Source organism: Acanthisitta chloris, unplaced genomic scaffold, assembly GCF_000695815.1.
Source record: "Acanthisitta chloris isolate BGI_N310 unplaced genomic scaffold, ASM69581v1 scaffold36092, whole genome shotgun sequence".
In the NCBI taxonomy this organism is placed as follows: Eukaryota; Metazoa; Chordata; class Aves; order Passeriformes; family Acanthisittidae; genus Acanthisitta; species Acanthisitta chloris.
The window spans coordinates 1-11,426 of NW_008661658.1; the positions used below are offsets into that span (position 1 = coordinate 1).

At 51.1% G+C, this 11,426-nt stretch overlaps 1 protein-coding gene across 1 annotated transcript in view; it reads right to left on the minus strand.

Annotated features, from left to right (window-relative positions):
* Nucleotides 1–2,517: 2,517 nt before the first annotated feature.
* The window catches only part of LOC103798068 (trinucleotide repeat-containing gene 18 protein-like), a gene marked incomplete at both ends in the record, with an annotated part of 15,883 nt that continues 6,974 nt past the window's right edge, over nucleotides 2,518–11,426 (minus strand). Inside the window, 8 exon segments of the mRNA XM_009070311.1 lie at nucleotides 2,518–2,881; nucleotides 3,932–4,106; nucleotides 5,948–6,076; nucleotides 6,589–6,725; nucleotides 7,422–7,597; nucleotides 8,251–9,198; nucleotides 9,892–10,315; nucleotides 11,092–11,276. Of these exon segments, the coding sequence (XP_009068559.1) occupies nucleotides 2,518–2,881; nucleotides 3,932–4,106; nucleotides 5,948–6,076; nucleotides 6,589–6,725; nucleotides 7,422–7,597; nucleotides 8,251–9,198; nucleotides 9,892–10,315; nucleotides 11,092–11,276 (2,538 nt within the window).

Here is an 11,426-nt window from a genome sequence, read left to right on the forward strand (position 1 = left end):
GAAGAGCGTTACGTCACGGAATGGCGTTTGGGGGTTTTGAGTGGGTTTTGGTGTGTTTCTTTGTGAAGATGGTCTAAACAAGGAGGGGAAAGCGGCTCAGGAAGGGCTGTGTGCTGTCATTGTCCACCCCTGCCTGGTCACCCCATCACAAGCCTCGCGTTCAGCAAGCAGGAGCTCAATCAACACAGAAATTCACATTTCCCTCTTTCCATCGGAAATACACACTCTCCACCTCGGCCAAACACCTCCAGTCCTCTCTTAAGACAAGATCCAAGGAGTAATTTTAGCTCAGCAAGAGAAAACTGGCAGAGACATTTCCACTATGAAGATGTCCACCGAAAACACAGCAATGTCAACAACTGGACCATCAACCTGAATTAGCCTTCACCATGGTGATATTCAACACTCTTGACCTAAATCTCCTTTTCTACACGAACCAACTCTCCCAGAGGGTTTTCGACACAGGCAGCCGGAGCGAGCCCAGCTGCCAAGAGGGCAGGACGTCCAACTCCAAACGTCTGACTCCAAACACACCATCCCAGACGCTCCGCAGCGTACACCGACATGGAGCAGGGACCAAGCTGCTCCTCGGTCTGTGAACCGTGGCTTTACAAAGCTGCTAAGCCCCGTGGGCAGTGAGAAGTTATCCAGCCGTCCCCTCTGGCATCTGATGAGTGGAACAAAAAGCATATGGTACCCCTGGACACAATAAAATCAGTATAAATTGTCACCTCCCACTTGTGAACGCAACATCGGCTCCACAACGTTACAGACATTGTGGCAGGGATGGTTCCAACCTCTGAGCAGCAGCAGATGCTCTCCAGTGTTAGTGCAGGTTGGGCATTGCTTCCCAACTCCATTGCATTGGGTTGTGGAGAGGAAGAAACAAGGGACAGCAAGTTTAGGAGGCCCAAGGCCCAAACAGACAAATTATTTTGGAGACCTGACCTTTGCTATCATTTGTGGGAATAGGATGCTCAGCTCGCCTTTGGATCTATGCCCAAGGTTTTCATGAGGTTAGGAGGCAGAAGGACTTGGCGTCAGTCCCACTTCTCCTCCTCCACATGAGCAGCCCACCAGTCATGGGAGGTGCTGCCATATGCTCAACCTGCCTTCCCAAATTCACCATGCCTGAGTGACCAAATGACAGGCTAAAGCCTTTTCCTTGAACCTGCACACAGCTGAAAACCCACACACCACAGCTGAGCCATTTCCTCAGGCACAACACTCCTTCTGAGCTGAGAGTTGTGGCAAAGAGGGACATTCGTACACCAGGACACTCACTGAGGAGGGGTCAGAGAGAAGCTGTCTTCGGTCCACGAGGGAGTTTTTCTTCATGAAATAACAGTACCAAGTGCAAGGGCAGCCAAGGCTTTTAGCTCCAGCAACAGCCCATGCCTCCTCTCCCCATTAGCTCCAGAGCTCCCAGTTTAGGAACCATATGTCTGTCCTTGGGAGCGAAGCACATTCAAGAACAGAACTGTTGGGTGGTGTGTACAGCACGATCAGCCAAAGGCTGTGTTCAAGTCCAGTGGACACAATGGCTCCTATTTCACCACATAAGTGGCTTAAATTCATGCCAAACATTTGTTCCGTTGGAGAATCACTAGCTCATTCTCCCCATTAGTGAAATTTCTAAACTCGTGTTGCACCGAGAGATGTATTTGTTATGCACACAAACACCCCATAAAGATTTTAACATGGTTTTACATAGCTGCAAGCAAAGGAAAAGATGTGTGTGCAAGTGAGCTGAGACCATTACACAACCGTGTCTCAGACCATAAACTCTGCCCCAATGTCTGCCTGAACTGCTGAAAACTCCTATCCCTGGTTCTACTCTCTTCCCAACGCTACTGGCAATTCAGATTTTTCCTTCTGTAACTGGGCTTGGTTGCTGGAACCTTTACCTCGGGCACACTTTGGGTTCAGAAACAGCAATCAGCACACAGCATGCTGGGGTGGGGAGAAACACTGATGAGACAGATGGGAAGGCTGAGCACAGTCAGTCAGGAACCAGGCCACGACACTCATAGGCAGGAGAATGTTCAGGAACATCAGTGCTGCTGGCAGGTTTTCCCTTTTCCAATGGACTCCATGGCATAATCCTAGAGCCAACCCCACTGAACTCAACAAGGACTTCAAAAGCCAACTGTTATCCACCTCACGAGCATAGGCCCTGAGTGCTCATCCAACAGGTAGAAGGAGAGTGTCTACTCCCACCAAAAGCAAGAACATGATCAACTCCTTTTTTGAAGCGTTTTTCCCCAATGATGATGAGTACAACACAGGTCAGGAAGAGACACACTGGAATCAGCTACCTCTTGGACAGCAAGATAGGTGGACAACCCATGCTGACCCAAAGATGCAGCAGCATTATTAGCCAGGGAGAAGATCACTTTTCACTCATGTGCAAAACCAGGCCCATCTCCAAGATCCCTTCCAAGAGGCCAGAAACCCCCACCACACGCCCCAACAACAGAGAGAGGAGACAGAAGAGATAAATGAAGGGTTACTTACTATAGGAGTAGCTGCTAACTTCAGATATTGCTGGTGAATGGGAAACCTTGAGCTGATTTTTGACTTTTAACCCCACCTCCATCTTCTTCATTTTGGCAGCCACTTTGTTTTTACCTTCCTTGGTGGTTTTTAGTGACAGGCCCAGGTTCTTGGCCAGGCTCCTTTTCTCGTCCTTGCTTGGCAGAGCCTCATGGCTTGCAAGGTACCTGCTGCCACCTCCACTAGTTTTTGACTTTCCCCCAGAGCTGTCAGAAAACTTGAAGGGGGATTTGAGCTTGTCCTGTTTGGTGAGTGACAGGGCCTTGTCAAGCTTGCTGGCCAGCTGCTCCTGATCTGATGGCACCTTCTTCTTTTTGAGCTTTAACTGCCGAGGTGAAAGGAAGAGACAGGTGAATACAGAGCAATACCATGGCAGGCCTGAGGGATTTTACTAGCCCTCCTAACAGTCTCATGCACACTAGTTAATAAAGCCTCAAGATGATAGTCTTAAGCCCCAGTTGCCATAACCCATCATGGTGCTAGAGTGTAAAATGAGGAAGATGTAAGCAAACAGTACAGCTTTACTCTTATCAAGCACTACAAAACCACAAGATTAACTTAGAAAAACTGAATGTTCTTCCAAAAGAAATATGTTCATAGAACAACACGTTTTGGAGTTCTTTTTCTCAACACCTTCTGGTTTTGAGGATATGTTTGGGTTGTTTTACAAGCCTTCCTCTAAATCATACGGATTAAAAATCTTCTTTACCCAAAACATCAGCCAAATAAATAGGGATCAACCAGTTCCAAAGGCTGGAATGCCAAAAAGACCCAAATACCTCTCAGCAAAAGCATCAGCACCAGTGCATTACAGACAGGGCTGTTACATCCTTTTCAGTATTTTCTTGCTTCTTGAAAAAAGTAAATACACTTTACATGTGCTGCAGCTAGATAACAGCAGCTCTAACTCAGTACTTCGCCTGTATGCATTTTGGATTTCATCAGCAGCTTAAAGCACCAGTAAATATCTCATTGCCTCAACAGGAGCAGAAGAAAACCCTTCATTTAAAATGGCAAGGTTTGTGCTCCCTTTCCTCCCTCGCTTCAGGAAGTCCATTCCTCTCTGCTATCTTGACAGGCAAAGGGGTAAGACAAGCCCTGCTCTGGATTCAGAGCCAGTGCAGCACTGCAATGCTCTGGTTGGCTCAAAGGCACCTGTCTCACAGCTGCCTTGAAGAGGTTCAACCCCTGTAAGCCAACGTTAGTCCCTCTGCTGCACAACAGTCCTCTCATGAGGAGCATCTAAATCCACGTGAACTGAAAGCAAACACTCTAAGATCAGAAGGAGTTATCCAGTCCAAGCCAACACTAGCAAAAGCAGGAGAGAAATCAGCTTCTGGCCTGTGGCTCCATGTATCCCCACAAGGGCACTGACCTCACTGGAGAAGCTGGGAGCTGCATCATGCTCTTCCCAGCTCTGGTTCCTCCCTTTCAGCTTGCCATTGCCGCTCTCCACATCCTCGTCCTCCTCCGGGAGGGCCCCTTTGTGCCTCTTCTTCATGCCCTCGCCAGTCTCAGAGTCTTCAGAGAGCAACAAGGACTTGCTCAGTCTGCAAGCCAAGCACAGGGTGGGTCAAGGTGGGGGGGCTTTCCTCCCTGTGATCCTCACCAAGCTCGAAAGTGAGGTTCAATGCCTCCTAGGACAGTGGGGATCCTCAGCAGGGGCCAAGTCCACTGTGAAGTGACAGCAGTTTGGACAAGGTTTTCCACCAAACAGGAGAGCCAAGAAGCCCTTCTTGCACACTCTTGGCCACCAGCACAGATGAAGGTGCATGAAATCAGAGACCTGCAAAGTGGTCTCTGAAAGGAAGTACTTGGTGCCTTGGTAACAGCCACCAAAAAGTACCTGATTTGGTACAGAGCAGCAGCAGGAAGGACAGACAGCTGAGCTGGCCCTGGAGGCCTTTTCCCACCTCTACTTCCATGGTAGGTGCAGAGAGAGATTCCCGAGGCCCAGGGAGGTGCCTCACTGCCCAGGCACTTTGGTTGCTCGGGTATGAGCAAAGAGGTGGAAAGGAAATGCCACATGGGGTGGCACGGAGGGACGAGGGCACTGCAGGGACTGGCTCACTGAGTGACTGCAAGCCTGGACCCTCTGTGAGAGGCATTTGTGATCTGTGTCACTGGTCTCGCTTTGGGATTTGGGGGGAAAGGAGAGGATAAATAAATAACAAAATAAAATAAAAAATAAAGTAGGTAAGACTATAGCACATCTTTCACTGCTCCCCAGCCATCTCCAGGAACTATCTGATGGAAGATGAGTCAACTCCTCAAGATCCTTACCAAGCTTCCATTTAAAGCTCTCATATGCCACCTCCTTCACGTTATGCCTGCTGGTCATACCACCACCACAAAGCCACTGACATGGGGCAGCCTCCTCAGCTTCCAGGCATTTCCCCTCCCCTCCATCCTCTCTGCTGACCTCTGTAGACAGCTAAACCAACCAGCTCAGGCCCTGGATGCTGGCTGAAGTGCACCTCCATCTCCCACACCAGCCTGCTCCAACACCCCTGCGATGTGGGGACATGCACACGCAACACCGTCACGCACGCACAAATGCACAACTCCAGCACCTCTGGATACCTCCAACCTGTCCAGCCACCCAAAAGAGCAAAACACTGAGCCACCAAGAGGACAGATTTTGGGAAGTGCTGGTCAGTGGGAGCTGGGCACCTGCATCTAATTAGCAGTCTTGAAAGGATCTTTGCACACAGGGAAGCAGCTTGGAGCTGCCTTCCCATTGGAGAGGCTTGTCCATCTATGGATGATTAGATGGCCAATGGTGGTAAGATCCAAGCATCCAAACAAGAGCAGCTGGACTTGCAAAAGAGAAAAAAGCAGAGGAGAGAATGCTCCAGATGCTTGAAAGAGAGAGGTGAGGCGAAACCAACTCCCACTGATTCAGGGAACAGAGAGGAAGACAGAGGAAACACAGCAGAAAGGTCCCACGAAGCAGATAACCTGGAGTGGCCCTGTTCTTCCCGTTTCTGACATCAGCATCCCTGCAATTAGCTCTACAACACCTATTTGCACCATCTGCTCTCCTGAAAACACATGAGAACACACTCCCAACACCAAAACTTCACCTACCGGTCCCTGTCCAGCCGCCTGCTCCGTATCACCTCACAGCTGCTCAACTCCTGTCCTACTCACACCCAACACCAGAGACTCATGCTCCACCTGCAGGGAGGGAGGACGCTGGCACCATATTCCCACCATAAAGACACACTCATGGTAAAGGCACACTCTTCCACAACACAACTGCAGCCAGCGACCAGCCTGCCAACTCAACGCCGCGGCAAGCCCCCGCTGATCCGCGATGCTCTCCCCAAGTAAGACCCTGGTGCAGCGACCCTGCCATTTTCCCATCTTCCCCGAATTCCAGCCTTACTTTCCACTCTTGCTGTCACTCTTCCCTCTCTCCTTAATGGGTGACAGAGCGCTTGATCCAAGTTTCCTCTTCCTGGGCCTTCCAGGGCCTCTTCTCGCCAAGCTTCTACTTTTCTCGTCATGCTTTTCCCTTTAAAAAAACCACACGCTTCACTGTTAACCAAGGCAACAAAAAAAACCAAAAACAAAAACAAAAACAAAAAAAAAAAACCAAAACCAAAAAACCAAAAGCAAAAGCAAAAGCAAAGAAACAAAAAGCAAAAGTAAATTCCGCAACCAAAAAGCAAAACAAACAGGGAAAAATAAGGAAAATAAATTCAAAGAGAAGAAAAAGGGAAAATAATTAAAAGAAAGCAAGCAAGAACGGGAGCCAACCCAGAACCTTCGCCTGCCACTGAACTGCTAAACTGAGCTGCTGAAGCCAAGGTTGTCTCTAACACGGTCTCCCAGCTGCATTCACCAGTTACCAGGTTGTCTTGTCACATAGCCTAGGAGTGTGCTGTGCAAAGCTCTCGAGGGATGTACCAGGAGGAGAGGAGAGGGGACAAGGAGGGATGGAGGGCTCTTTCCTCTCCTAGACCAAGAGGCAGTGGAAGTGCTCAGCTGGAAAAAAAAGGACCAAGTGAGCAGCCTGCGACTTACTCGGAGTCTCTGCGGCGCTGCAGCTTCACCAGCTCCCGCTGCTTCTCCTTGTAGCGCCGCTGCAGCTCCGCCAGCCTCATCCTGTAGTCCAGCTCCATCGCGTCCATGTTCTCGATGGCCGATTTGATGGAGTACATCTAGGGAGGAGAGGCAAGAGGGGGCAAGAGGGTCAGGACATGTCCAGGTAGTACACATTGGCTGCCCTTGCAACAGCCAAGGTGTGCAGCCTGGCAAAAGCCCTCTATGCTGACATAGGAGTAGAGATCCCTCGCCCACAAGCACAGCCCCAGAATGGTACCCCAGAAAACCAGCCAAGCAAAGAAGTTATGTGGTTTATGTATGGGACGGTATCAGCTTGGAGGGACTGCAACTCTGGGAAAGAACCTGCAGGATAAAATATACCCATGGAGTCTCTTTTCCCTTATTTAAAAGGGCAGATCAAAATACTCCATCGTGGAAAACTTACTTGCTGGGTAAAAAATAATTTGTCATTCTCTCTCACACAGAAGAGTCAGCAAAGAGAAAAACCAGCAAAATCTGTCCTGCCACTATCTTTTTTTTATATCTCTCTGCCAAAAGAGCAACACACAAGTTCCTCTGGCTTTGTATTACAAACACCACTTCTAGGGCAGGCATGGGTCCTGCTCAACCTTGATTCACAAACAAGGGAGGAAGCTAAACCCTGTGCAGCCAAGAACACGATGTGAGGGAAGTGCTGGCTCACTCTCTCCACTGCAGACAGGCAGCATGAGCCAGGTGGGGCTGGGACAAGGGAGCTGTGTGAGTGGATGCACTGGAGCTTTTTAGGCTCAGCCACGCTAAGAGCGACTTACTGGTTCATCTTTCTTCTGCATCCAGCTGTACTTTTTGTTGGGATTCAGCTCTCGAGGCAGCCGGATGGTTTTCAGACTTTCCATAAAGGGGGTGGAAAGTACTTCCATGAGCATGTGGGTGCTGGCAGCCAGCAAACTCTCCAGTGTTGGCCGGACAGGGAAGCTTTCTGGACCTGCTGGGAAGGACAGAGAAAATAAGTCTATAGAGGTTCACATTCCAAGACTGCTTCTCCAGCAGATACAAGGAGTGGCTGATGTCCCTTTCTGGACCATGGATGCTCAAGGAGCCTCCCAGCCACCCTTGGCATCCAACTTGAGACCTCCTGTTGTACCCAGCCATGGTACAACTGGCAGTTCCCACTATGTCTCTCCTCAGGAAGTTACTGGAAGGTGAGATTCTTTTCAGGCCCTGCCAAGCTCTTGGAAAGCGTCATCTGGAGCTACTGGGGCCTCTTGTGCCAAGCCCCAACAGACTGTAGACTTAGTGCCTGCCAGAAGGGTGTTACCCTGGCAGCTCTTGGCAAGTGGGGCTCCGTTTCCGCTACGCATACCACAAACTGTCTAGACATGGCGAGGGCCTTTGGAAGGGGAGAGCAGTACAAAAGCCACACGTAGCTCAGCCTACTGCAACAAAAACCATACTCCAACCCTAGCTGAAGTACCAGCCACTCCTGCAACTCAGGGCAATGTTCTCCTTGCTGCTTGGCTGAGGTTGCAATAAATCCCACCTGTGCCTCTGCTCCTCTGCCCACATGGAGAACATAGAGACCACGTGCCAGGAGACCAAACATGCTCCAAAGGATGGCCAGACTCCACACTCACAACTTACTTTGCATTTCTTGCTTCCGTTTCTCCAGTTCCATCTCTGCAATTTCACTCAGCAAAGTGATCCCTTGCAGGAAGGAGTGCTCCAGGGCCTGGTCAGTTAACACCTCCACCTTCATCTGGGATGGAGTGACAGTGGTGGTAGTCAACAAGGAACAAGCCTGAGGCATTTCTGTAGCAGCCACCAAAGCGTTCATCCCAGCCAGCGGGTCACCCGGCTTGATGTCCAGATCTGGGATTTGGCAAGAAATTGCCTCTTCTGTGTAGGAGGGGATCTCTGGCCCCTGCTCCCCCTCCTCAGGGGGAAGGCTGGGAAACTCCCTCCCCCGGGGCACATCTGTGCTCTGTAGATCCATGGCTACAGCGGCCTCCTCCCGCTGGGGCGTCAAGTCCATCTCTGGTGGCTCGTTCTCTGCATGCACGAGCAAACCATCATAGTCCATGTGCATGGAGCAGGTTTCTGCTCCACTCCCAGTCTCTGCCTGAGTTTCTGCTTCTGCAGGACAGGCCACAACCTGGTACGGAGGTGGGCAGCTCTGAAGATCTTCCTGGTCCTGCTCCATAGCACCCAGGGCTTCACCTTGATGCAACAGGAGATTGCAATTGTCCACGTTCTGCACTGGGACGGCTGCGGAGGTGGTGATGTTCAGAGTCCCCATGTCCTGCTCACAGATGCCTTCTTGGCTTTCCTCCATCTGTACCTCTGATTTCACCCTCTCTTCCAAGGATTCCTCTTCTGGTGCTGCTTGGATGGGCTCTAGGATTTTGGACGGAGACAGGTGGATGGGCTTGACCTCTGAGGAAAGCTCCATGTGCTCAGAGCCTTCAGCAGGCAGTGGGACGTCAGGAGCCAGGCCATCCGCATCAGATGCTGCGGTGGGCTGAAGGAGGTAGGGATAGTGTCTTCCAAAGGAGGGAGGCAGGGACTGGAATGGATATCCTGGGGGGATCTCTGCAAGATATCAGAAAGGACAGGCTGTGTAATGGCTGAGTCTCCAAAGCACCTTCTCTCTCACTAAGGCATAGAGATGGTTCTCTGTGCTTATATCATCTCTGATCTCTTCCTGTTCTCAAGCAGTAGCTGCTTTGGCCAACTCTCTCCTGGCCAAGCTGCCACAGGCAGACAGCAGAGGTCGCTTCTGCACCTTTCCAGCACTCTCCTGCAACTGGCGAGAGATCTGCCTCTTGCATCCTCTCCCACTGGGACTTTAGCCCTGAAGGAACCAACCCAGGCTCGACCCAAGGGAAGAAGAGAGCCTACAGCCCCAGGCACCCCTATACCCAGGCATCAATCCCAGTCATCACACCTCCTTGCCTCTTCCCTGCCTTTTAGTCGCTTCTGCACCTTTCCAGCACTCTCCTGCAACTGGCGAGAGATCTGCCTCTTGCATCCTCTCCCACTGGGACTTTAGCCCTGAAGGAACCAACCCAGGCTCGACCCAAGGGAAGAAGAGAGCCTACAGCCCCAGGCACCCCTATACCCAGGCATCAATCCCAGTCATCACACCTCCTTGCCTCTTCCCTGCCTTTTAGAGGAGCTATGCAGTTTTCCTTAGGGGAAGGAACAGAAGCAGGAAAGAGCCGAGGAGAAAAAGGGAGGCAGGCACAAACACAATGGGACTCTGCCAAAGCAGGGCTCTCTTACCTGGGAACAAGGCCTGATATGGACCAGCAGCCTCTTTTTCCAACTCCAGGTCTTTCTTCTCCACAGTCTCGGGTGCCTCTTCCTTTGGAGGGATGGCAGGGGCAGGGGGTGGAGAGGCAGGGGGTGGGCTGGAAGGATGGGAGCTGGGGGTGGCGGGGTAGGAGTAGGCTGGCTGCGAAGGTGGCTCCTCCATCTTTTGGATCACCTCAGCTTTGAGCACAGACACGGGTGAGGCCCTGGGAGAGAGGGGAGGTGGACTCACAGCCTTGCTGTAGGATGTGGAGGCGCTGGGAGACAGCACAGGTGGTTTTCGGTGCACCAGTCCCGAGGCAGAGGAGGAAAGGCCTGATTTGGCACTGTCCAGGCTCCGTTTTGTCACCTTCTCTTCCACATCCACACGCTGCTCGTTGGCCTTCAGCCTCTCCTGTGTCAAGAACAGAGCAAAATTCAGCACAACATCTTCTCCTGCTCCTGGTAAGCAGCACTGACCTACCACCAAGCAAGACCAAAACATGGTCTTACCAAATACGCACTGGTACAAAACCCATTCCCCAGTGCAAGACCATGTTAAGACCAATCTGATGGACAGCACACTCATCTACAATAGCTTCTTGACCAAATCCCAGCTCGAGGAGTCATGTGAAGGGTGTCTCAGCTTTCACTTACATCCAAAGCAAACCATTTGTATTCGTAAGCCTCCAGCTTAGCGAGCCCCCATGTAAAATGAAGGCTGAAATCAGAGGATCACCATGAAAATGAAATGGGTGTAAAACACCCAAATGAAAGCTCACAACTTCCAAAACTGTTTGGTGAATGGGAACTGTCTCCAGAAGCCAATGTGATTCCTGCAAGTCCTGCAGCTGCTTCTCTGAGATACTCAAAAGGTTTGTTTTGAGATGACCAGGGATTAAACTACTCTACTGTATGGAGACATCCCTAGGGAAGGAATCCAGGTCACACTGCTGCTGGACAGCTCTCCTGACAGCAGTGCTCAACAGCTCTTCACCAAACCCCTCCAAAACCCACTCCAACTGTGCAGGATGCACTGAATGCCCTGTATCCCAGTGACCAGGGCAGGATCACTCAATGCATCCATACCCTCAAGACACACCTGCCACACAGGCACAGCTGCTTCTTCTCCCCATACGCTCCAACCTCAGGCTCATTTCAGGCCCAAGCAAGAAGCTCTTGCAAACGTACCACGAGCTGGGCACTCCTCTGCAGCTCCATGGCGTGGGCTGCTTGCTGCTGCAGGATGTACAGCTCGTGCTGCCGCAGCAGCTGCTGATGAGAGAGGAGCTGGAGCTGGTGAGCATGCTGGAGGGAGCTCCTGGTCGGGGGATACATGGCAGGCCACAGTGGGGGTGCCCGGTCCATCAGCTCCGCTGAGGAATGAGCAGAGATGCAGTCAGGGAGCAGCAGGGTAAGGATACTAAAGGATTCAGAATCACTCAGGGCAAATGTCTCTACCCCAATCCCATGGTGTGTAGGATGCCAAACACTGGGACTATGCAGAAATGCAGAGCGGAAAGAGT